This window comes from Thamnophis sirtalis, unplaced genomic scaffold (assembly GCF_051295495.1).
Source record: "Thamnophis sirtalis isolate CommonGarterSnake01/CBP01778 unplaced genomic scaffold, rThaSir2_p1.2 scaffold_4, whole genome shotgun sequence".
NCBI classification, from domain to species: Eukaryota; Metazoa; Chordata; class Lepidosauria; order Squamata; family Natricidae; genus Thamnophis; species Thamnophis sirtalis.
In genome coordinates this window covers 143,176,687-143,201,686 of record NW_028261384.1, presented here as the reverse complement: position 1 = coordinate 143,201,686, position 25,000 = coordinate 143,176,687, and the positions used below count along the sequence as shown (strand labels likewise).

General features: G+C 49.2%; 1 protein-coding gene across 1 annotated transcript in view; it reads left to right on the top strand.

Moving 5' to 3' along the window:
- Positions 1-25,000, top strand: part of LOC106546982 (arf-GAP with coiled-coil, ANK repeat and PH domain-containing protein 1) — a 34,450-nt gene that overhangs the window by 5,978 nt on the left and 3,472 nt on the right. Inside the window, 14 exon segments of the mRNA XM_087715055.1 lie at positions 2,008-2,082; positions 3,413-3,522; positions 6,238-6,289; positions 7,157-7,260; positions 9,936-10,047; positions 13,375-13,583; positions 15,198-15,240; positions 15,242-15,268; positions 16,765-16,859; positions 18,153-18,409; positions 20,047-20,252; positions 21,106-21,215; positions 23,862-23,972; positions 24,409-24,458. Coding sequence (XP_087571181.1) covers positions 2,008-2,082; positions 3,413-3,522; positions 6,238-6,289; positions 7,157-7,260; positions 9,936-10,047; positions 13,375-13,583; positions 15,198-15,240; positions 15,242-15,268; positions 16,765-16,859; positions 18,153-18,409; positions 20,047-20,252; positions 21,106-21,215; positions 23,862-23,972; positions 24,409-24,458 — 1,561 coding nt within the window.

The window sequence follows — 25,000 nt, the reverse complement described above, 5'->3', positions numbered from 1 at the left end:
ACGCCAAACAACTGGTCTTCGCGCACGGCGGAAAACGGCCAGAAAACAGCCAAAAAAAAATGCCGTTTTGGGGTGCTGGGTGCCGAAAAGATTCGCCATCAGTTCCCTACGCCATTTCTAACCGATGGCAGTCTGGTCTCTTCTTGAAAGCCTCCAGGGATGAGGCTGCCACAATTTCTGAATAACGGAGGGAGTGAGGGAGGGAAAGAAAGAGAAGGAGGGAGAGAAAGGGAGGGAGAGAAAGAGGGAGAGAGAAAAGGAGGGAGAGAGAGAAGGAGGGAGGGAGAGAGGGAGATAGAAAGGGAGGGAGAGGGAGAAAGAAGGAGGGAGGGAAAGAGAAGGAGAGGGAGAGAGAAAAGGAGGGAGGGAGAGGGAGATAGAAAGGGAGGGAGAGGGAGAGAGAAGGAGAGGGAGATAGAAAGGAAGGGAGAGAGAGAGAGAGAGAAGGAGGGAGGGAGATAGAAAGGGAGGGAGAAGGAGACAGAGAAGGAGGGAGAGAGAAAAGGAGGGAGGGAGAGAGGGAGATAAAAAGGGTGGGAGAGGGAGAGAGAAGGAGCGAGGGAGAGAGGGAGATGGAAAGGGAGGGAGAGAGAAGGAGGGAGAGAGAGAGGGAGAGAGAAAAGGAGGGATGGAGAGAGGGAGAGAGAAAGGGAGGGAGAGAATAACATTACTGGAAGGGACCTTGGAGGTCATCTAGTCTAGCCCCTCCTTGCCCAAGCAGGAGAAGGAGGGAGAGAGAGAGGGAGAGAGAAGGAGGGAGGGAGATAGAAAGGGAGGGAGAGAGAGAAGGAGGGAGAGAGAGAGGGAGAGGGAAAAGGAGGGAGAGGGAGAGGGAAAAGGAGGGAGGGAGAGAGGGAGATAGAAAGGAAGGGAGAGAGAAGGAGGGAGAGAGAGGGAGATAGAAAGGGAGGGAGAGGGAGAGAAGGAGGGAGGGAGAGGGAAAGAGAAAGGGAGGGAGAGGGAGAGAGAAGGAAAGAGAAAGGGAGGGAGAGGGAAAAGGAGGGAGGGAGAGAGGGAGATAGAAAGGGAGGGAGAGGGAGAGAGAGAAGGACAGAGGGAGAGAAGGAGAGAGGGAGAGAAAGAGGGAGAGAGAAGGAGAGAGGGAGAGAGAAAAGGGAGAGAGGGAGAGAGAAAGGGAGAGAGAGAGAAAGAGGGAGGGAGAGAAAGGGAGGGAGAGAATAACATTACTGGAAGGGACCTTGGAGGTCATCTAGTCCAGCCCCTCCTTGCCCAAGCAGGAGACCCTACCCCATTTCTGGCAGATGCCTGTCCAGTCTCTTCTTGAAATCCTCCAGTGATGAAGCTCCCACAACTTCCGAAGGCAACTTCTCTTCCATGGGTGGATTCTTCCCACTGTCAGAAAAATCCCTCCTTATTTCCAGCTCGAATCTCTCCTTGGTCCGTTTCCATCCATTCTTCCTTCTCTGGCCTTCGGGTGCCTTGGAGAATAGCTTGACCCCCTTCCTCCTCTCTGGGGCAGCCCCCCCCCCCCAAATATTGGAAGATGCTCTCCTGTCTCCCCTGGTCCTTCTCTTCCCTGGACCAGCCATGCCCCGTTCCTGCCAACCGTCGGTCGTATGTTTGAGCCTCCAGCCCCCTCATCCTCCGGTTGCTCTTCTCTGCCCTCTTTCCAGAGTCTCCACATCTTTTTCTATAGTCTGGGGGACCAAGTGTGGCCTTACTACGGCTTCGGAGTATTAGTACCTCCCTTGATTTCGATTGTATCCCTCTGTTAATGCAATTGTGGGTTGCGTTGGCATTTTTGGCAGCTGCCACCCACGGCTGGCTCCTAGTTCGCTAAGACTCCGAGATGCCTCTCACAGTGACCGCTATTAAGCCAGGTTTCGCCCGGTTTACACGCGTCCTTTGGGGTTTTTCTTGCCTAAGATTTGACTTTTCTCTCCGTTGAATTTGACCCATTTGGCCAAAACGAGGGTGATTTGGGGGGGGGGGGGGGGCTTTCTCCGTCCTTCTCTTTGCCCTGAGTTTTCCATGTTGTTTTTTCAGCTCCATGAGCTGGTCCTCGAATCCGCCCGAGAGAAAAGAGACATGGAACAGCGACACGCCGTCATAAAACAGAAGGTGAGGGCGTCCCCAGGGAGATCAGGGGGTGGGGGGGCTTGGCTGCACCCTTGAAGAGGGGTCGGTGGGGAAGGAAGCCCCCTTCTTGAGTGAGGGCCGGGGGGGGGGGAGAAGAGGTGCGGAGGGTGGCGTACGATCGGCCAACTGGCGAAAGAGTTCGTTTAGCGACGAACTGGGGGGGAAAAAAACAACAGGGACGTTTTTCAGACTTACGACCCCCCCCCCCCCCGTGGCCACGGGATTGAAATTCAGCCGCTTGGCAAACTGACTCTTACCTCTTACTTATGACGGTCGCAGTGTCCGTGTGTGTGTGTGTCACATTACGATCTTCGGACCAGCAAAGTCGACGGGGGGGGGGGGGGGGGGGCAAAACCAGATTCGCTAAACGACCGTGTGACTAACTGAACAAGGGCAGGGAGTCGTTTAGCGACGACGGCGAGAAAAGTGGTAAAATGGGGAGGGGGGGGAGACATTCACTTAGCGGGGGTCTCGCTTAGCAACAGGAATTTTGGGATGGGGATTTCCTGTATAGAAGCGAAGCCTCCAACTTATCCAGGGCTGCAGCCTTAAAAACGGAAAAAGGAATTGTGGTGAAATTTGCAGAATTTTAAAACCTCCTTTTGTGAAATCCTCGACTATACGACCACAATAAGAACCGAATAATTCACCCTGAAGCGGTGCAGTTGTTAAGTGAGACGTGGGGGGTGACTGCGCCCTGATTTTACGCCCTTTTTCCTCGCGGTTGTTGAGCGAAGCAACTCGTGGTGCCCTTTCTCGCCAGCTTCCCTCGTTGACTTGAGCCGCGCCTCGCTTTATGGCCTTCCTTGGCCACGGTTGCTCGGCGAATCACAGCAGTTAAGGCGGTCATTAAACAAACCCAGCTTCCCCCCCTCAATGTGGCTTGCTGGGAAGGCTGCTAAGGGGGGGAATCAGGTGACCCCCCCAAAATGCTGCAACCCGTCATAAATACAGGCCCACATTTTGATCATATGACACCGCAATGGTTCCGAGGGCGGGAATCAGTCGTAAGTCCGTTGCAAACGGTCGTACGTCGAGGACTGCCTGTAGCGGCTTCGGCGGAAGAAACGTGGACGATTCTCTGGGTTTCCTGGTCCTGGAGAAGGTGAGTTGTACAGGTGGACATCTCGGTTTAGTACCGCAGGTGGAGTGTAAACAAGTGGGAGGAGCTTGTGAAAGAAGGGGCGGGGCTTAGGCCCAAGGGAGGAGTTTCCTGCGATAGCGGGAACAGCTGAAGCGGGATTTGGGCTTCTGTTGGCCAACTAAAGGTCCTTCTGGGTGCAGATTCATGCTCGTTTCTCACCACCTCCAGGATTTGTCCCAAGACGACGATGTTCCCGAAATCCAGGCCGAACCAGGACAGGTGGTGACGGAAGGATACCTGTACAAACGGGCCAGCAACGCCTTCAAGACCTGGAGCAGGTGAGCTTAGGTTGCCTCCCCCTGGACGAGCACACCTGTGTCAGGTGGACTTCAACTCCCAGAATCCTCCACTCGGTTTAAGATGGAGGGACTTCAACTCCCAGAATCCCCTAGTTGGTTTGGTTTAAGATGGGTGGACTTCAGCTCCCAGAATCCCCCAGTCAGTTTAAGATGGAGGGACTTCAACTCCCAGAATCCCCCAGTCGGTTTGGTTTAAGATGGATGGACTTCAACTCCCAGAATCCCCTAGTCGGTTTGGTTTAAGATGGATTGACTTCAACTCCCAGAATACCCCAGTCGGTTTGGTTTAAGATGGATGGACTTCAACTCCCAGAATCCCCCAGTCGGTTTGATTTAACATGGGTGGACTTCAACTCCCAGAATCCCCCAGTTGGTTTGATTTAAGATGAATAGACTTCAATTCCCAGAATTCCCTAGTTGGTTTGATTTAAGATGGATGGACTTCAACTCCCAGAATCCCCCAGTCGGTTTGGTTTAAGATGGGTGGACTTCAACTCCCAGAATCCCCCACTCAGTTTGATTTAAGATGGATGGACTTCAACTCCCAGAATCCCCCACTCAGTTTGATTTAAGATGGATGGACTTCAACTCCCAGAATCCCCCAGTCGGTTTGGTTTAAGATGGATGGACTTCAACTCCCAGAATCCCTCAGTTGGTTTGATTTAAGATGGATGGACTTCAACTCCCAGAATCCCCCAGTCGGTTTGGTTTAAGATGGATGGACTTCAACTCCCAGAATCCCCCAGTCGGTTTGGTTTAAGATGGATGGACTTCAACTCCCAGAATCCCCCAGTCGGTTTGGTTTAAGATGGATGGACTTCAACTCCCAGAATCCCCCAGTCAGTTTGATTTAAGATGGATGGACTTCAACTCCCAGAATCCCCCAGTCGGTTTGATTTAAAATGGATGGACTTCAACTCCCAGAATCCCTCAGTTGGTTTGATTTAAGATGGATGGACTTCAACTCCCAGAATCCTCCAGTCGGTTTGGTTTAAGATGTGTGGACTTCAACTCCCAGAATCCCCCAGTCAGTTTGATTTAAGATGGATGGACTTCAACTCCCAGAATCCCTCAGTTGGTTTGATTTAAGATGGATGGACTTCAACTCCCAGAATCCTCCAGTCGGTTTGGTTTAAGATGTGTGGACTTCAACTCCCAGAATCCCCCAGTCGGCTTGATTTAAGATGGATGGACTTCAACTCCCAGAATCCTCCAGTCAGTTTGATTTAAGATGTGTGGACTTCAACTCCCAGAATCCCCCAGTCAGTTTGATTTAAGATGGATGGACTTCAACTCCCAGAATCCCCCAGTCGGCTTGATTTAAGATGGATGGACTTCAACTCCCAGAATCCCCCAGTCGGTTTGATTTAAAATGGATGGATTTCAACTCCCAGAATCCCCCAGTCGGTTTGATTTAAGATGGATGGATTTCAACTCCCAGAATCCCCCAGTCGGTTTGATTTAAGATGGATGGACTTCAACTCCCAGAATCCCCCAGTCAGTTTGATTTAACATGGGTGGACTTCAACTCCCAGAATCCCCCAGTCAGTTTGATTTAAGATGGGTGGACTCCAACTCCCAGAATCCCCCAGTCGATTTGATTTAAGATGGATGGACTTCAACTCCCAGAATCCCCCAGTCAGTTTGATTTAAGATGTCCGGACTTCAACTCCCAGAATCCCCCAGTCGGTTTGATTGAAGATGGATGGACTTCAACTCCCAGAATTCCCTAGTCAGTTTGATTTAAGATGTCCGGACTTCAATTCCCAGAATCCCCCAGTCGGTTTGATTTAAGATGTCCGGACTTCAACTCCCAAAATCCCCCAGTCGGTTTGATTTAAGATGGATGGACTTCAACTCCCAGAATCCCCCAGTCAGTTTGGTTTAAGATGTCCGGACTTCAACTCCCAGAATCCCCCAGTCGGTTTGATTGAAGATGGATGGACTTCAACTCCCAGAATCCCCAGTCGGTTTGATTTAAGCTGGATGGACTTCAACTCCCAGAATCCCCCAGTCGGTTTGATTTAAGATGTCCGGACTTCAACTCCCAGAATCCCCCAGTCGGTTTGATTGAAGATGGATGGACTTCAACTCCCAGAATTCCCTAGTCAGTTTGATTTAAGATGTCCGGACTTCAATTCCCAGAATCCCCCAGTCGGTTTGATTTAAGATGTCCGGACTTCAACTCCCAGAATCCCCCAGTCGGTTTGATTTAAGATGGATGGACTTCAACTCCCAGAATCCCCCAGTCAGTTTGGTTTAAGATGTCCGGACTTCAACTCCCAGAATCCCCCAGTCGGTTTGATTGAAGATGGATGGACTTCAACTCCCAGAATCCCCCAGTCAGCTTGATTTAAGCTGGATGGACTTCAACTCCCAGAATCCCCCAGTCGGTTTGATTTAAGATGTCCGGACTTCAACTCCCAGAATCCCCCAGAAAAAAGCGAGTTAGGATCGTTTTTCACACTTACGACCGTTGCAGTGTCCCCATTAACAACCGTCTTGCTTAGCAAGAACAATTCCAACTGTGGCCATAAGCCAGGGACTACCCCTGTCAACCTTTGAGGTTGAAGGGAGACTTCCATGGTTGTAGATAAGGTAGACTGCTGTGTCCTAGGGAAGCTCTCCTGGTTTGTCCTCACCTTATGTCCCTCCTGCCGGCTTCCCTGCTCAACGGCTGTGTCTCCATTGCAGGCGCTGGTTCTCCATCCAGAACAACCAGCTGGTATATCAGAAGAAGGCCAAGGTAAGGGGGGGGGGGCTGCCTCTGGAGGAAGGTGGGGGGGGCAGTTTTTATTGGGAGGGGAGGGAGGGGGGAAAAGGAGGCAGAGGGAGGAGAGATAAAGAAACAGGGAAGGAAGGAAAAAAAGGAAAAATAAAAATGAAAGGAAGGGAGGGAAGAAAAAAGAGAGAAAGAAAAAGAAAGAGAGGAAGGAAAGAGGAGAGGGAGGAGGGAGGACAAGAAGGTAGGAGAAGAAGGAAAAGAAGAGGGAGGGAGGGAAGGAAGAGGGACGAAGGGAGGCATGAGAAGAAGGAAAAGAACAAAAAAGGGGAGGGATAGATAAAGAAAGGAAAGGAAAAGAGGAGGAGGAAGAGAAAGGAAAGGCAGGAAGAAAGAAAAAGAAAGGGAGGGAGGAGGGGAAGGAAGAAAGGAGAAAGGGAGGGAGAAGAAGAAGGAAAAGAAGAGGGAGGGACAAAGAGGAGAGGAGGGAGGAAAGGAAGAGGAGGGAGAAGGAAGGAAAGAGAAGAACGAAAAAGAAGGGGAAAGAGGGATAAAGAAAGGAAAGGAGATGGAGGAAGAGAAAGGGAAGAGGGGGAAAGGAAGGGAGAGCGAAAGAAAGAAAAAGGCAGGAAGAAAGAAAAAAGAAAAAGAAAGAATGAAAGAGAAAGGAAAGAAAGAAAAAGAAAGAAAGAAAAAGAAAGGAAGAAAGAAGGAAGGAAGGATGGATGGATGGATTAATGGATAGAAATGCCGGAGACTTTCATCCAGGTGGCAGTGGGGGGGACCATGGCACAGTCCATTTTGGCCGGGGGGGGTGTAAGGACATGCCGGACCACTCACAATGCCCTCTTCTTCCTCCCCCCCTTTATCCCCCCCCAAACAAACTCCCAGGACGTGGTGATGGTGGTGGTGGTGGAGGACCTCCGTCTCTGTACCGTCAAGCCGTGTCCGGACCACGAGCGCCGCTTCTGTTTCGAGGTGGTCTCCCCCTCCAAGTGAGTCCCCCTCCCCTCCCTTCCTCCTCCTCCCAAGGGCTGCCGCAGATCAAGCCATTCCCACGGCCGGGAGGTCAAAAACATCAAGATGGCGCCAGAGGGCCCCCCCCCAATCAATTCTCTTCCCCGGGGGGGGGGGGGTTGTCAGCCTTCAAGATTTCTTTAAAAGCCCCCCACCCCAAGATTTCTCCCCCCCAAAAAAGAACCATTTTCCTCTCTTTTTCGCTTTCCGTTCTTTGACCAAATTTTTATTTTATTCCAAAAAAATTAACTCCAGATAATAATAATAACAACAACAATAAATGCGAAAGAAAAATAAAGAGATGATGGATAGATATAGAATGAATTTTGATAGGGGATTAAATAATAGCTGATAACCCAGCGTTGCCCACGTATTAATTTATAGGGGGGGGGGGGGGGAAATGTCCGGACCAAACGTAATTTCTAATGTTGGATTTTCCAGAGGGAGCCCCCTTGTGGAGTACTGTGAAGCTGTTACCATGGCAATTCCGCTGCACTGTACAGTAGAAGTCATTTTATGGCAGTACGGTAGAAGCCATTTGAAGGCACAACAGGCTGTATCTTAATGGAATATATAATATATATACAGATAGATTAGGAAATAGAGCTAGAACCTAAAAACTGGGAAAATGCTTTAGAAAACTAAAGAGATGATGGATAGATATAGAACAAATTTTGATATGGGATTTGTTTTATTAAAGATTAGGAAAGAGTGCAAGAATCTAAAAACTGGGAAAATGTTATTAATTCTATCAATCAATCAATGTATTATTTATCTATATCTATCTATCTATCCGTCATTTATCTATATCTATATCTATCTATATCTATATCTATCTATCTATCTATCTATCTATCTATCTATCTATCTATCTATATATATATATATATACACATCATTTATCTATCTATCATCTATATCTATCTATCTATCTATCTATCTATCTATCTATCTCTATCTATCTCTATCTCTCTATCTCTCTATCTCTCTATCTCTCTATGTATCTATTTATCTCTATCTCTATATCTGTATCTATCTATATCTATCTATCTATCTATCTATCTATCTATCTTTCTTTCTTTCTATCCATCTCTGTCTGTCCGTCCATCCATCTATCTGTATCTATTTATCTGTCTGTCTGTCTGTCTGTCTGTCTATCTATCTATCTATCTATCTATCTATCTATCTATCTATCTATCTATCTATCTATCTATATCTATCTCTCTGTGTATCTATGTATCTATCTTTATCTATCTATCTATCTATCTATCTATCTATCTATCTATCTATCTATCTATCTATCTATCTATCTATCTATCTATCTATCTATCATCTATCATCTATCTATCTGTATCTATTTATCTCTCTGTCTATCTATGTATCTATGTATCTATCTATCTATCTATCTATCTATCTATCTATCTATCTATCTATCTATCTATCTATCTATCATCTATCTATCTATCTACACACACACACACACACACACACACACAGAGTCATATGATGGAAGTTATTGTAGTTACTATGTACAAGTAAACGTTAGAAGTTAAGATGTTTATTATTAAGTATGTTTCAAAAGTAAAAAAGAAGAGATTGACGGATCGAAAGCTTCCTAAGGCAGACAAGCAAATACTTCTGCGCCAAGGTGGCGCAGTGGTTAAAAAGCAGCACTGCAGGCTACTGCTAGATCAGCAGGTCAGCGGTTCAAATCTCACCGGCTCAGGGTTGACTCAGCCTTCCATCCTTCCGAGGTGGGTAAAATGAGGACCCAGATTGTTGGGGGCAATATGCTGACTCTCTGTAAACCGCTTAGAGAGGCCTGAAAGGCCTATGAAACGGTATATAAGTCTACTGCTATTGCTGTTGTTCTGTGATCCCCATCAATGCTATGAATATTAGTTATATTATTATATTTCTCAAAATTAACTATACCCAGACAGTACACACTTCAAGTAGACGGTGATGTTTTATAAAAAAAAATGAAAAATAAACTTTAAAAAAGAAAAGAAAACGGAAGAACATTTTTAAAAACAAAGTGAATTAAAATGGACGAAATACAAAAACACGTATTTAGCCCAATCTCTCTGACAAAGCTATCGCAACGATAACATTCGTGGATTTTGACCTCAACGGATCGTCCTCGGCTTACGACCACCAGGGAGGCCCACATTTTTGTCACTAAGCGGAGACTTTTGCTAAAAAGAGACTTTTGTCCCTTTTTAATCACTTTCAGTTGATGCGATGGTGAGGCGAATCACCGCCGTTCTTAAAATGAGTCACCCGGCCGTTAGGTGAATCAGGCTCCCCTGTTGACGTTGCTTGTCGGAAGGTCGCAAAAGGGGACCTTGGGATACCCAAGCCGTCATAAATGTGAATCAGTTGCCAAGCGTCCGAATATAAATCAGGTGACCGCGGTGGTTGCTGCGCTGGTCGTAAGTGTGAAAAGCGACTGTAACGATTGAAATAATAATATAACAGCAGCCGTGATTCACTTAATGACTGTGGTGAGAACAGTTGTAAAACGGGGCAAAATTCACTTAGCAAGTGTCTTCGTTAACAACAGAAATGTTGCGAGTCGTAAGTCGAGGACTGCCCTGCGTTCTCCGTTGGGCCCAGGGTCAAATATCCTCTCCTTCCTGTCTCGCTTTAGGACTTGCCTGCTCCAAGCCGATTCGGAGCGCCACCTACAGGCTTGGATGTGCTCCGTCCAGAACAGCATCGCCTCGGCGTATAACGAGGATCGGCCAGAACCCGCTGGGCAGGTAACACCCGGTGGCCTCCAGCCCAAGTGGCGACCAAGTCGTCGTGAGAGGCGTGGGGTCCCGAGGTCCTCGTTTCACGACTGTTCGTTTCACGATGATTTGAAGTTGCGAAGGCCATTTTTAAAAAACTGACATGGCTGGTCCTCACTTTATGACCGTCACACCCCCACTGGGTACAGAGGAGAAGAGGAAAGGAAAGAAGGAGAGGAGAGGGAAGGGATGACAAGAAGGAAGGAAAATTGAGCCGAATGAAAGAGAATGAAAAAGAAGGGAAGGATAAAGAAAGGAAAGGAGGAGGAGACGAGGAAGAGGGAGGGAGGAAGGGAGAGAGAGAAAGAGGAAAAGAAGGCAGAAAGAAAGAAAAAAGGAAGGGGGGAAGGAAAGAAAGAGGGAGGACAAGAAAGGAGAAGAAGGAAAAGATGGAGGGATAAAGATGAGAAGAGGGAAGGAAGGAAGGAGAGGAGAGGGAGGGGATGACAAGAAGGAAGGAAAATTGAGCCAAATGAAAGAGAATGAAAAAGAAGGGAAGGATAAAGAAAGGAAAGGAGGAGGAGACGAGGAAGAGGGAGGGAGGAAGGGAGAGAGAGAAAGAGGAAAAGAAGGCAGAAAGAAAGAAAAAGGGGGGGAAGGAAAGAAAGGAGAGGGAGGACAAGGAAGGAGAAGAAGGAAAAGACGGAGGGATAAAGATGAGAAGAGGGAAGGAAGGAAGGAAGGAGAGATGACGAAGAGAAGAAACGAACGAAAAAGAAAGGGAGGGAAGGATAAAGAAAGGAAAGGAGGAGGAGACGAGGAAGAGGGAGGGAGGAAAGGAGAGAGAGAAAGAGGAAAAGAAGGCAGAAAGAAAGAAAGAAAGAAAGAAAGAAAGAAAGGAAGGGGGAAGGAAAGAAAGGAGAGGGAGGACAAGGAAGGAGGAGGAAGGAGGAGAAGGAAAAGATGGAGGGATAAAGATGAGAAGAGGGAAGGAAGGAAGGAAGGAGGGAGAGATGACAAAGAAGAGAAGAAAGGAACGAAAAAGGGAGGGAAGGATAAAGGAAAGGAGGAGATGAGGAAGAGGGAGGAAGTGAGGGAGAGAAAGGAAAAGAAGGCAAAAAGAAAGAAAAAAAGGGAGCGGGGGAAGGAATGAAAGGAGAGGGAGGACAAGGGAGAAGAAGGAAAAGAGGGAGGGATAAAAAGGAGAAGAGGAAAGGAAGGAAGGAGATGAAGGGATGACAAGGAGGAAGGAGAAGAACGAAAAAGAAGGGAAGGGAGGGATAAAGATAACTTGTCCTCACATTATGACCATCATACCCCTACCGGGGTCCCGGGATGGCTATTGGGGCACCAGGCAAGGGTCTCTCATTTTGACAGTGGAGGAATTATCGGCTCAATTGTGGTTGTAAGTCAAGGACTTAGAAATTCTTAACAGTGAAGACGATTAACCAGTGGAACAGCTTGCCACCAGAAATTGTGGGCACTCCCATCACTGGATATTTTTAGGAAGAAGTCTGAAATGGGATAGGATCTCCTGCTGGATCAGTGGGTTGGACTAGATGACCTCCAAGGTCCCTTCCAACTCTGTTACTGTTAAAAGGCCTCCCGCTTGAGCAGTGGGCTGGAGTAGATGACCTCTGAGGCCCCTTTCGCCTCTACTCTGAATGCGTTACGTATTGATCTGAAATGGTCTAGGCCAGGGTCTCCAGCTTGAGCAGGGAGCTGGACTAGATGACCTCCAAGGTCCCTTCCAACTCTGCTACTGTTAAAAGGTCTCCCGCTTGAGCAGAGGGCTGGAGTAGATGACCTCTGAGGCCCCTTTCGCCTCTACTCTGAATGCGTTACGTATTGATCTGAAATGGTCTAGGCCAGGGTCTCCAGCTTGAGCAGGGAGCTGGACTAGATGACCTCCAAGGTCCCTTCCAACTCTGTTACTGTTAAAAGGCCTCCCGCTTGAGCAGTGGGCTGGAGTAGATGACCTCTGAGGCCCCTTTCGCCTCTACTCTGAATGCGTTACGTATTGATCTGAAATGGTCTAGGCCAGGGTCTCCAGCTTGAGCAGAGGGCTGGGCTAGATGACCTCCAAGGTCCCTTCCAGCTCTATCCTGATTACATTACATACATATTTTTAAATGTATTCCATAGACACGGTACATTGCCTACATATTTGTCTGGAACAGTATCAGGTCTCCGGGGGCTGGGCTAGATGACCTCCAAGGTCCCTTCCATTCTATGACATATTCATGTCAAATGGCCCAGGGTCTCCTGCCTGGGAAGCGGATTGGACTAGATGACCTCCAAGGCCCCTTCAAACTCTTATTATTCTGTAAGGGTCTCTTCCTGGAGCAGGGGGCTGGACTAGATGACCTCCAAGGCCCCTTCAAACTCTTATTATTCTGTAAGGGTCTCTTCCTGGAGCAGGGGGCTGGACTAGATGACCTCCAAGGCCCCTTCAAACTCTTATTATTCTGTAAGGGTCTCTTCCTGGAGCAGGGGGCTGGACTAGATGACCTCCAAGGTCCCTTTCCGCCTCTATTCTGATTGAATTACATATTGATCTGAAATAGTCCGGGGTCTCCTGCTTGGGAAGAGGGCTGGACTAGAAGATCTCCAAGGTCCCTTCCATTCTATTCCGATTGCGTTGCACACACCTGAGGTCTCCTGTTTGAGCAGAGGGCTGGACTAGATGACCTTCAAGACCCCTTCAAGCTCTTATTATTCTGTAAGGGTCTCTTCCTGGAGCAGGGGGGGCTGGGCTAGATGACCTCCAAGGTCCCTTCCATTCTATGACATATTCATGTCAAATGGCCCAGGGTCTCCTGCCTGGGAAGCGGATTGGACTAGATGACCTCCAAGGCCCCTTCAAACTCTTATTATTCTGTAAGGGTCTCTTCCTGGAGCAGGGGGCTGGACTAGATGACCTCCAAGGTCCCTTCCCGCCTCTATTCTGATTGAATTACATATTGATCTGAAATAGTCCGGGGTCTCCTGCTTGGGAAGGGGGCTGGACTAGAAGACCTCCAAGGTCCCTTCCAGTTCTATTCCGGTTGCGTTGCACACACCTGAGGTCTCCTGTTTGAGCAGAGGGGTGGACTAGATGACCTTCAAGATCCCTTTTCCAGCTTTATTCTGATGATATATTTATTTCAAGTGGTCTCCTGCTTGGGAAGGGGGCTGGACTAGAAGACCTCTCAAGCCCCTTCCAGTTCTATTCCGGTTGCGTTGCACGCACCTGAGGTCTCCTGTTGGAGCAGAGGGGTGGACTAGATGACCTCCAGGGTCCCTCTGTTGCGATTGTCCCTGCTGGCTGTAGCTGATTGTGCGTCTCTCTCTCTCTCTCTCTTTTCCCTGGCGCAGTTTCTGGAGCGGAGTGCGTCCATGACGGCGGCTACCCTCCAGTCTCCCTCCAGCCGCAAACTCCGCGGCGGGGTGGACAAACAGGTGGTGGACCAGGTGCAGCGCCTGGAGGGCAACGCCCAGTGCTGCGACTGCCGGGAGGCGGCCCCCGAGTGGGCCAGCATCAACCTCGGCATCACCCTCTGCATCGAATGCTCCGGCATCCACAGGTGCCTCACTGCAAGGAAGCCACAGGGGTCTCGGGCTAGATGACCTCCGGGGGGTCCCTTACGTTCCCTGCCTACCCCGTTCCTGGGAAACCCCTGGAGGGAGGTTGTTAAGAAGGGATTAGACAGCAGTTTGTCTGGAGTGGGATGGGGGGTCTCCTCCTTGAGTCGGGGTTGGGCTAGATGACCTCCGTGCTCCCTTCCATCCCCCCTCTCTCCCTGGGACTCTAAGTAGTCAGGGGGTTGGGCTAGATGACCTCTGGGGGTCCCTTCCATCCCCATCCTCCTCCCTGGGATTCCTTTGAGGCAGGGGGTTGGGCTAGATGACCTCTGGGGGTCCCTTCCATCCCCATCCTCCTCCCTGGGATTCCTTTGAGGCAGGGGGTTGGGCTAGATGACCTCTGGGGGTCCCTTCCATCCCCATCCTCCTCCCTGGGATTCCTTTGAGGCAGGGGGTTGGGCTAGATGACCTCCAGGGTCCCTTCCACCCCCACCCACCCCTTTCTGGGACTCCTTTGAGCCAGGGGCTGGGCTAGATGACCTCCAGGCTCCCTGCCATCCCCCCTCCCTCTCTGGAACTCAAAGGAGTTAGGGGGTCAGGCTAGATGACCTCCGGGGGACCCCTTACATTCCCTACCCCATTCCCGGGAAACCCCTGGAGGGAGGTTTGTAAGAACAGTTTGGAATGGGATGGGGTCTCTTCCTTGAGTCAGGGTTGGCTAGATGACCTCCAGGGTCCCTTCCACCCCCACCCCCCCCTTTTTGGGACTCCTTTGAGCAAGGGGTTGGGCTAGATGACCTCCGTGCTCCTTCCATCCCCCCTCTCTCCCTGGGACTCAAAGTAGTCAGGGGGTTGGGCTAGATGACCTCTGGGGGTACCTTCCATACCCATCCTCCTCCCTGGGACTCCTTTGAGGCAGGGGGTTGGGGCTAGATGACCTCTGGGCTCCCCTTCCATCCCCCTCCTTCCCTGGGACTCAAACAAGTCGGGGTTAGGCTAGATGACCTCCAGGGTCCCTTCCATCCCCACCCTCCCTTTCTGGGACTCCTTTGAGGCAGGGGGTTGGGCTAGATGACCTCCAGGGTCCCTGCAAGAAAGGACACAGCCGAAGTAGCCGCTGAAGATGGGAGAAGGGCTTACAGTTGGTCCTCGACTTACGACCATCCGTTTAGTGACCGTTCAAAGTGGGCAACACATCTGACTGGTTGTTTCACACTTACGGCCATCCTAGCCATTTCCCCCCCTCCCACCGGTCACAGGATTTAAAAAACCTCAGACGTCCGGCCGCTGACTCGTATTTACGACGGTCCCGGAGGGAGGAGCCGTATCCGCTTACGAATCTCAAGAGCGGGAAAGATTCGCTTAGCAACTGAAATAGAGAAGGTGGCCAAAGGAGGGCAGCTTCGCAAAACGTCTCGCTTAGCGGCGGGAACGTTGGGTCGTAAGCCGAGGACGGCCTGCATTAGGAGGTCTCTCGTGGTGTCGGAAGGAAAAGACCCTGGGGGTGGGGTGGGGAGGGGTGGTGGTCCCACAGTGGTGGGAGGGGGGGGAGAGGCCGCTTGGTCTTCCCCTGTTGAATGGCGGCCTGATCCCCCCCCGCTTTCCCCCCCCCTTAGGAGTCTGGGGGTGCATTTCTCCAAAGTGAGGTCCCTCACGCTGGGACGCCTGGGAGCCGGAGCTGGTCAAGGTAGGGGGGGAGGGCGGGGGGGGCGGGAGGAAGGGGGGAACGGGGTCCCAGGCCCACAAAGGAGGAACTTGGGGGGCTCGTTTGATGGGGAGGGGGCTTGGAGGGACCCCGGGATGTGAGGGGTGGGCTGCTTTTCTGGAAAACGCCTGCAGAGCGAGGAAGAAGAGGGTGGAGGGGGAGATTGTTAAAAAGGAAGGAAGGAGGAGGGAGGGAGGAGAAGGAGGGGAGGGAGGAGAGGGAGGGAGGAGAGGAAGGGAGCGAGAAAGAAAGAAGGAGGGAAGAGAAGGAGGGAAAGGAGGAGGAGGAGGAAAGGAAAGGAGCAAGAAAAGAGGGAGGAGAAGGAGGGAGGAAGGAGAGGAAGGGAGGGAGGAAGAAGAGGGAGGGAGGAGAAGGAGCGAAGGAAGAAGGAGGGAGGGGAGGGAGAGGAGGAAGGAAGAAGAGAGGCAGGATAAGGAGGGGAGGAAGAGGAAGGGAGGGAGGAAGAAGAGAGGGAGGGAGGAGGAAGGGAGGGAGGAAGGAGAGGAAGGGAGTGAGGAAGAAGAGGGAGGGAAGAGGAGGAGGAAAGGAAAGGAACAAGAAAAGAGGGAGGAGAAGAGGGGATGAAGGAGAGGAAGGGAGGGAGGAGGAGGGAGGGAGGAGAAGGAGTGAAGGAAGAAGGAGGGAGGGAGGAGAGGAAGGGAGTGAGAAGAAGAGGGGGGAAGAGGAGAGAAAGGAGGAGGAGAGGAAAGGAGCAAGAAAAGAGGGAGAAGGACAGGGGAAAGGAGAGGAAGAGAGGGGAAGAAGAGAGAGGAGGGGGAGATTATTAAAAAAGAAGGAAGAAGAGGGAGACAGGAGAAGTAGGGGAGGAAGAAGGAGGGAAGGAGAGGAAGGGAGTGTGGAAGAGGAGGGAGGAGAAGGGGCGAAGGAAGAAGGAGGGAGGAGAGGAAGGGAGCGAGAAAGAAGATGGAGGGAAGAGGAGAGAAAGAAGGAGGAGGAAAGGAGCAGAAAAGGGAGGAGAAGGAGGGGAAGAAGGAGAGGAAGAGAGTGAGAAAGAAGAGGGAGAGGGAGGGAAGGAAGGAGGGTAGAAGAGGAAGGAAGAACGGAGAAAAAGGGAAGGAAATTTGGGAGGGAGGGATGAGAAAAAGGAAGGGAAGGAAGGAAGAAGGGGGAGGGAGGAGAAAAGTAAGAGAAGGAGGGAGGGAGAAGGAGGAGAAGAAGGGAGGAAGGAAGAGAGAGGAGGGAGGGAATAAATAGGGAAGGAAGGAAGGAGGTGAAGAAAGGAGGGAAGGGAGGAGGAAAAGGGAGGGAAGGAAGAAAGGAAGGAAGGAGGGGGAGGGAGGAGAAAAAGGAAGAAGGGAGAGGAAGAAGGGAAGAGGGAGGGAAAGTTTCATGTTTGGGGGAGACAGGCTGTCCTAACTCCTGCCCCACCCCTTAGCCCCCGCCTCTTACTCCTCTGCTCCTCTTCTACCCGGAGGAGGCGGAGCCTATAGATTCAGCCCCTCCCTTGTCTCCCGCAGCTGATGACGGTGTTGGGCAACCGGGTGATCAACCAGATCTACGAGGCCAGGGTGGAGGAAATGAATATGAAGCGCCCCCAACCCGGAAGCTCCAGGTGCGAATCCCCCTCCCCGCCCCCCTTCTATCAAAATCCCCCCCCCCCCCAGGCTTGTCAATCAAGGGTCTCCATCATCCAGGTTGAGTGATGGCAAGCTTTCCCCCCTTTTTTGCTGTGCTTCCTGGATAGCTGCAGTTCCAAGCTTTGGCCTCTAGGTGGCCTCCCGGGACACCGCCGAGCCATCTCTCTGGCCCCTCCTCCAACAGATGTCTGATCCCTCCCTTCTTTCTTTCTTTCTTTCTTTCTTTCTTTCTTTCTTTCTTTCTTTCTTTCTTCCTTCCTCCCTTCCCTCCTTTCCCTCTTCCCCTCTTCCTCCCTCCCTTCCTCCCCCTATTCATTCCTTCCTCTCCTTTCTTCACCTCCTTCCTTCCTTCCCTATTTATTCCCTCCCTCCTCTCTTCTTCCTTCCTCCCTTCTTCTCCTCCCTTCTCCCTCCTCCTTCTCTTACTTTTTCTCCTCCCTCCTCCTTCTTCCTTCCTTCCCTTCCTTTTTCTCATCCCTCCCTCCCAAATTTCCTTCCCTTTTTCTCCGTTCTTCCTTCCTCTTCTACCCTCCTTCCTTCCCTCCCTCTCCCTCTTCTTCCTCACTCTCTTCCTCTCCTTCTTCCCCTCCTTCTCCTCCCTCTTTTCTTGCTCCTTTCCTTTCCTCCTCCTTCTTTCTCTCCTCTTCCCTCCCTCTTCTTTCTCGCTCCCTTCCTCTCCTCCCTCCTTCTTCCTTCGCTCCTTCTCCTCCCTCCTCTTCCACACTCCCTTCCTCTCCTTCCCTCCTTCTTCCTCCTCCTTCCCCCTCCTTCCTTCCCTTTCCTAAGTTCCTTCTTTCCCCCATTCCCTTCCCTTCCTTCATTTTGTCTATTTCCCTCCCTCCCTCTTTCTTCCTTTCTTTCCCTCCCTTCCTCCTTTCTTCTTCGCTCTCATCTTCCCTATTCTTTCTTTTTTCTTTCTTCCCTTCTTCCCTTCCTTCTTTTCCCCATTCCCTTCCTTCATTTTGTCTATTTCCTTCCCTCCCTCCCTCCCTCTTTCTTTCTTTCTTTCTTTCTTCTTTCTTTCCTTCCTTCCTTCCTCCCTTCCTCCTTTCTTCCCTATTCTTTCTTTTTTCTTTCCTCCTTCTTTCCCCCATTCCTTTCCCTTCCTTCCTTCCTTCCTTCCTTCCTTCCTTCCTTCCTTCCTGTCTATTTCCGCCCCCTGTCCCACCCACCCCTCCAAAGGTTCTGGGTGCGAGAGGATGACAGGTCACAATTCCTCCTTCCGAAGAGCAAAAACGGAAACATGACAGCTGTCATTCTTTCTCCAGAACCGAGAAGGAAGCCTGGATCCGGGCCAAATACGTGGAAAGGAAATTTATCACCAAGTTCCCCAATGCCTGTCATTCTTTCTCCAGAACCGAGAAGGAAGCCTGGATCCGGGCCAAATACGTGGAAAGGAAATTTATCACCAAGTTCCCCAATGCCGGGGCGCCCCCCAGCCGCAGCCGAGAGCCGGGGGGGCAGGAGAGATCCCCGCGGCCCTTCCCCAAGCCGAAGCCCCCGGGCCAAATCCGCCGGGGCCCAGGTAAGAAGAGGGAGGAGGGGTCTCTTCTGTGGGATCGAGTGAGGGCGCAGTGGATCCCCTCCCAAGAACAAACCACGGGACCTTGATACGGTTATAGTTACTGCTGGTCCTCAAGCTACGGCCGTTTGTTCCGGGACAGTTTGAAGTTACGACGGTCCTGAACCAATGGAGTTCTGGCCGTCCCGGCGTCCCCAGGGTCACGCGATCACAAACCTGGGGGCTTGAGAATCTCTTTGCGTTCTCGACGCGGCTGCCACAAGCGTGTTGGGATTGTGCGATTTGCCGTTTCTGAGTTGTCCCGCAGGCTTCCCCAGAAAGTCATTGGGGAAGCCAGCAGGGAAGTCATTGGAAGTCATTGGAGGGTGTTTCCTTCGGCCCCGTTCCTCTCTTGCGCCCCACTTCACACCCTCCCAACCCTTACATAACTGAGCCATGCCGGAGCCTCCTCCTTTCTTCCCTCCCTCCCTCCAACTTCCTTCTTTTCCCTTCCCTTCCTTCCTTTTGTCTATTTGCTTCCTTCCTTCTTTCTTTCTTTCCTTCTTTCTTTCCTTCTTCCCTTCCTCCTTTCTTCTTCCCCCCATCTTCCTTCCTTTCTCCCTCCCTCCCTATTCTTTCTTCCTTTTTCCTTCCTTCCTTCTTTCTTCTTTCTCCCATTCCCTCCCTTCCTTCCTTCCTTCCTTTCTTTCCTCCCTCCCTCCCTTCCAACTTCCTTCTTTTCCCTTCCCTTCCTTCCTTTTGTCTATTTGCTTCCTTCTCTTTCTTTCTTTCTTTCTTTCTTTCCTTCTTTCCTTCCTTCTGTCTTCTTCCCCCATCTTCCTTCCTTTCTCCCTCCCTCCCTATTCTTTCTTCCTTTTTCCTTCCTTTCTTCTTTCTCCCATTCCCTCCCTCCCTCCCTCCCTTCCTTCCATTTGTCTATTACTTCCTTTCCTCCTTCTTTCTTTCTCTTTCCTTCCTTCCTCCCTTTCTCCTTTCTTCTTCCTCCTCATTTTCCTTCCTTTCTCCCTCCCTCTCTCCTCTTTCTTTTTCCTTTTTCCTTCCTTCCTTCTTTCTTCCCTTCTTTACTAACTTCCTTCTTTCCCCCATTTCCTTCCCTTCCTTCCTTTTGTCTATTTCCTTCCTTCTTTCTTTCCTTCCTCCCTTCTTCCTCCTTTCTTCTTCCCCCTCATCTTCCTTCCTTTCTTCTCTATTCTTTGTTTCTTTTTCCTTTTTCCTTTCTTCCTTCTTTCCCCCATTCCCTTCCCTTACTTCCTTTTATCTTTTTCTTCCCTCCCTCTTTCATCCTTCCTTCCTTCCTTCCTTCTTTTCTTCCTTCCTTCCTTTTATCTTTTTCTTTCCTCCCTCTTTCATCCTTCCTTCTTTCCTTCCTTCCTTCCTTCCTTCCTTCCTTCCTTCCTTTCTTCCCTCCCTCCCTCCTTTCTTTCCCCCCCTATTCCTCCCTTCCTCCCTCTCTATTCTTCTTTTCTTTTCTGACCACAGAGTAACCATCCTTCCATTCCTGACCTTCCAGGCTGAAATCGCCAGGAAATCAGAGCCGCAGTTTCCCTTAGCGCCCGCTCCCCTTAACGACCGAACTTGCTGGTCCCCACCATGGTCGCTAAACGAGGATGACCTCTAAGTCTCTTGTTTTTCTCTCCCAGGGCTCCGCGAGGGGCTCTCCCCAAGCCGGGCACCTCCAGCGTCCGAGGACCTGCGCCATTTGCATCCCGGCGCCCTCCTCTACCGCGCGGCCGGAGCGCCCCCTAGCTTGCCCACCATGTCAGACGCTCTGGCTCACGGGGCCGACGTTAACTGGGTCAACACGGGCCAGGAAAGCCGGACTCCGCTGCTCCAGGCTGTGTCCGCCGTGAGTTCTTCATTCCGTGGGGGTTGGGAGTGGATGATGGGTTACGGTCTCCCCCATCAGGAGGGGGGCTGCGGGTTGGATTAGCATACAGACAGTCCTCGATTTATGATCGTTTTGTTTAGCGACCGCTCGAAGTGACGATGGCTCTGAAAAATGGGACTTACGACTGGTTTTTTTTGCGACCGACGGGGAAGCCCGCTTCACTTAACGACTGCTCTGAAAAATGTGTCTTGTGATCATTTTTCACACTTAGTGACGGTCGCAGCGTCCCCCTGAGGGGTCGCCTGACCCAGATTTGGATGCTTGCCAACCGGCTCCGCTTTATGACGTACCACCGTTCGTATAGCGACCGTTCGAAACTTACGACAGCTTTGGAAAACGTGGCTCAGGATCGGTTTTTCACGCTTAACGACGCTCGCAGCGTCTCCGGTGGTCACGTGATCCTCTTTTGCGACCATCGGACAAGCAGAGTCGACGGGGAAGCCCGCTTCGCTTAACGACCGCGGGAGTAATCTCTCAACTGCGTTGATCCCCTGAACAGCTTATGGCCAGAAAGGGCGGAGAATGGGGCACCTCTGTCTCGCTTAGCCACATAATTTTTTGGGGGGGGGGATTGTGGTTATAAATCGAGGACTGCAATTGGACCCTAACCCCTTTTGTTGCCATTAAGCAAGGCACACACTCGGCTTTTATGTGGCCTCTGAGCATGTGCAGTGATTTCAACTCATGGGAGGGGTGTCACGGCAGGGCCATAAAAAGGAGGGGCTTGTTGAGGGGGAAGGAACTTCCTCCAGGTTGCCCCGCCTCCCCCCTTTTCTACGCAACCGCATCTCTCTGTGTTGTCTTTGCGCAGAATTCGCTGCTGGCGTGTGAGTTTCTGCTCCAAAACGGGGCCAACGTCAACCAGAGCGACTCGAAAGGACGCGGGCCGCTGCATCACGCCACCATCCTGGGCCACACCGGGTAGGAACCTGGGCTGGCACCTCCGACTGGGGCGTCCCTCGTGGTGCCTCTGACTGGGGGTTTAAGGTTATTTGAAAGCCATAGAAGAAGGAGAAGGGGAGAGGAGGGAATGGAGAAGGGAATGAAAAGAGAGGAATAGACTAGACTAGAATAGAATAGAATAGAAAATATAATTTAATAGAGAAGGGAATTCAGAATTAGAAGGGAAGAGAAAAAGAATAGAGAATAGAGAACAAAATAGAATACAAGAGAATAAAATAAAATAGATAATAGAATAGAATAATAAAATATGGAATGGAATAGAACAGAATATGAATAGAATAAAAATATAATGTGGAGAAGAGAATTCAGAATTAGAAGAGAAGGGAAGAGAAAAAGAATAGAGAATAGAGAACAACAAAATAGAATAGAATAGAGAATAATATAGAAGAGAATAATAAAATATGGAATGGAATAGAATAGAATATGAATAGAATAGAATAGAAAATATAATATAATAGAGAAGAGAATTCAGAATTAGAAGAGAAGAGAAAAAGAATAGAGAAGAATAAAATAGAATAGAATAGAATAGAGAATAATATGGAATAGAATAATAAAATATGGAATGGAATAGAATAATGGAATAGAATAGTATATGAATAGAATAGAATAGAATAATAGAATAGAATAGAAATAGGATAGAGAATAGAATAGAAAATATAATAGAGAAGAGAATTCAGAATTAGAAGGGAAGGGAAGAAAAAGAATAGAGAATAGAGAACAACAAAATAGAATAGAATGGAGTAGAATAGAATGGAATAGAATAGAATAGAACAGATAATAAAACATAGAATTAGAATAGAATAAATGTAAAGGGAACAGAATTAAAAATAGAATAGAATAGAAAATACAATGCAATATGATACAGAAGAGAATAGAGTTCAGAATTAGAAGAGAAGGGAAGAGAAAAAGAATAGAGAATAGAGAACAAAATAGAATACAAGAGAATAAAATAGAATAGAATAGAATAGAATAGAATAGAATAAAAATATGGAATGGAATAGAATAGAATATGAATAGAATAAAAATATAATATAGAGAATTCAGAATTAGAAGGGAAGGGAAGAGAAAAAGAATAGATAATAGAGAACAACAGAATAGAATAGAATAGAGAATAATATAGAAGAGAATAATAAAATATGGAATGGAATAGAATAGAATAATGGAATAGAATATGAATAGAATAGAAAATATAATATAATAGAGAAAAGAAGAGAATTCAGAATTAGAAGAGAAGAGAAAAAGAATAGAGAATAGAGAAGAATAGAATAGAGAATAATATGGAATAGAATAATAAAATATGGAATGGAATAGAATAATGGAATAGAATAGTATATGAATAGAATAGAATAAAAATAGAATAGAAATAGTATAGGGAATAGAATAGAAAATATAATATAATAGAGAAGAGAATTCAGAATTAGAAGAGAAGAGAAAAAGAATAGAGAATAGAGAAGAATAGAATAGAATTAGAATAGAATAGAGAATAATATGGAATAGAATAATAAAATGTGGAATGGAGTAGAATAATGGAATAGAATAGTATATGAATAGAATAGAATAAAAATAGAATAGAAATAGAATAGAGAATAGAATAGAAAATATAATATAATAGAGAAGAGAATTCAGAATTAGAAGGGAAGGGAAGAGAAAAAGAATAGAGAATAGAGAACAACAAAATAGAATAGAATGGAGTAGAATAGAATGGAATAGAATAGAACAGATAATAAAATATAGAATTAGAATAGAATAAATGTAAAGGCAACAGAATTAAAAATAGAATAGAATAGAATAGAATAATAAAATATAGAATGGAATGGAATGGAATTCTATAATCTCGGATCAATTAACCAGTGGAACAGCTTCCCACCAGAAACTGATTTCGAAAGAAAAGCCTCAGCTGCTTAGAATACCTGGGGGCTGAATTACAGACTCCACGTAACCCCGGTTCATTTAGCGACTTGCTCAAAGTTAAATCAACAGCAGCACCGAGAAAAGTGACTTACGACAATTATTTTTGGCGAGTTTAAAAAGAGATAAAACTTCAACTCCCAGCATTCCTCAGCCTCCGTGCTTCGGCTTACCTGGGGAATTCTGGGGGTTGAAGTCCACGCTCCTTAAAATGGCTGAGCTTGCGCTGGCTCGAATCGGAGGTTTCCAAAACCTGTGAGGTCGGGGATACAGGTAGTCCTCCACTTACGGCCATTCTCTTAGTGACCGAAGTTGCAACGGCACTAAAAAAAAGCGAGTTATTCACACTTACGACCGTCGCAGCCTCCGCGTGATCAAAATCCAGAGGCTTGGCAACTGGCATGTAGTCACGTCTCCCGGGGTCACGCGATCCCCTTTTTGCGACCACGGGGGAAGCCGGATTCACTTAACGACCGTGCGACTCGCTTAGCGACGGGGGGTTTCTCTGGCAGTCGTTTCATTAGCAAATTCACTCAACAGCGGCGGCAGGAAAGGTGGGGCAAAACCACACAAAGGCCTCGCTTAGCAGCGGGAATGCCGGGGCTCGGTTGTGGTCGTAAAGCGAGGACTACCTGAAATTATATGGTGTTTTTTTTTTAATTTTTTGGTTCATCCCATTTTTTCTTCCCATCCCAGGCTGGCCTGTCTGTTTCTCAAACGTGGTGCCAATATGAAAGCCGTCGATGGGGAAGGAAAGGATCCCCTTGGCATTGCCATCGATTCGGCCAACGCGGACATTGTGACCTTGTAAGAGGGGGGTGTGTGTGCCAGGGGCACGGGTGCCAATCTTGGACGAAGGCGGGACATATTGGGAGGAGGTGGGGGGGTCTCGACACTCTTGGCTTTCCCGAACACCCCCCCCCCCCGTCCTTTGCAAATTGGAGAAAGCCAGGGTACCAAAAAGTGGGTTTCTTGCATGGAACGGGCCACCCAGGGGCCATCCAGACCCTCCCTCTCATTTGGGGGACGGGAGACAGGGGGTTGTTCCGTGACTGGGTTTTAAGATCGGAGAAGATTTCCTGGCCCTCCTGTTGGGCCCTCTGAGCATGTAAAAGGACTAAAGACAGCCGGTAAGATTCCCACCCGGATCTTAGTTTCTGAATAGTCTCCTAGGGCGGCCCCGGGAAGAATGCGTTGCAGTAGTCTAGTAAGAATATTTGACCACTCCTTCCTCTCTCTACAGGTTGCGACTGGCCAAGATGCGGGAAGCCGAAATGGCCTTGGGCCAGTCAGGTGAGCCGGTGCCCGCTGTAAGAAGGAATGGAGGGTGGGGGGAGATGGAAGAGGGAGGCCGACTCGGCTCTAAGGCACGAAACCCTTCTTGGCCAAATGTGAATTTTCCGGTGAAAAAGGATGCCTTTTTAGGCCTAGAGCAGGACTCGAACTCACCACCTCCTGGTGATTGGTCCAAAGTCACCTTCATGGCTAAAGCGAAACTAGAATTCCCCGTTTCCTGGCCATTCGTCTCAAATCACCCAATTGGCTTTCATGTTTAAGGCGGGACTAGAACTCACCGACTCCTGGTGATTGGCCCAAAGTCACCCCACTGGCTTTCAGGCCTAAGGTGGGACTAGAACTCCCAGTCTCCTGGTGATTGGCCCAAAGTCACCCAACTGACACCTCAGGTGGAACTAGAACTCACCGACTCCTGGTGATTGGCCCAAAGTCACCCCACTGGCTTTCAGGCCTAAGGTGGGACTAGAACTCCCAGTCTCCTGGTGATTGGCCCAAAGTCACCCCACTGGCTTTCAGGCCTAAGGTGGGACTAGAATTCC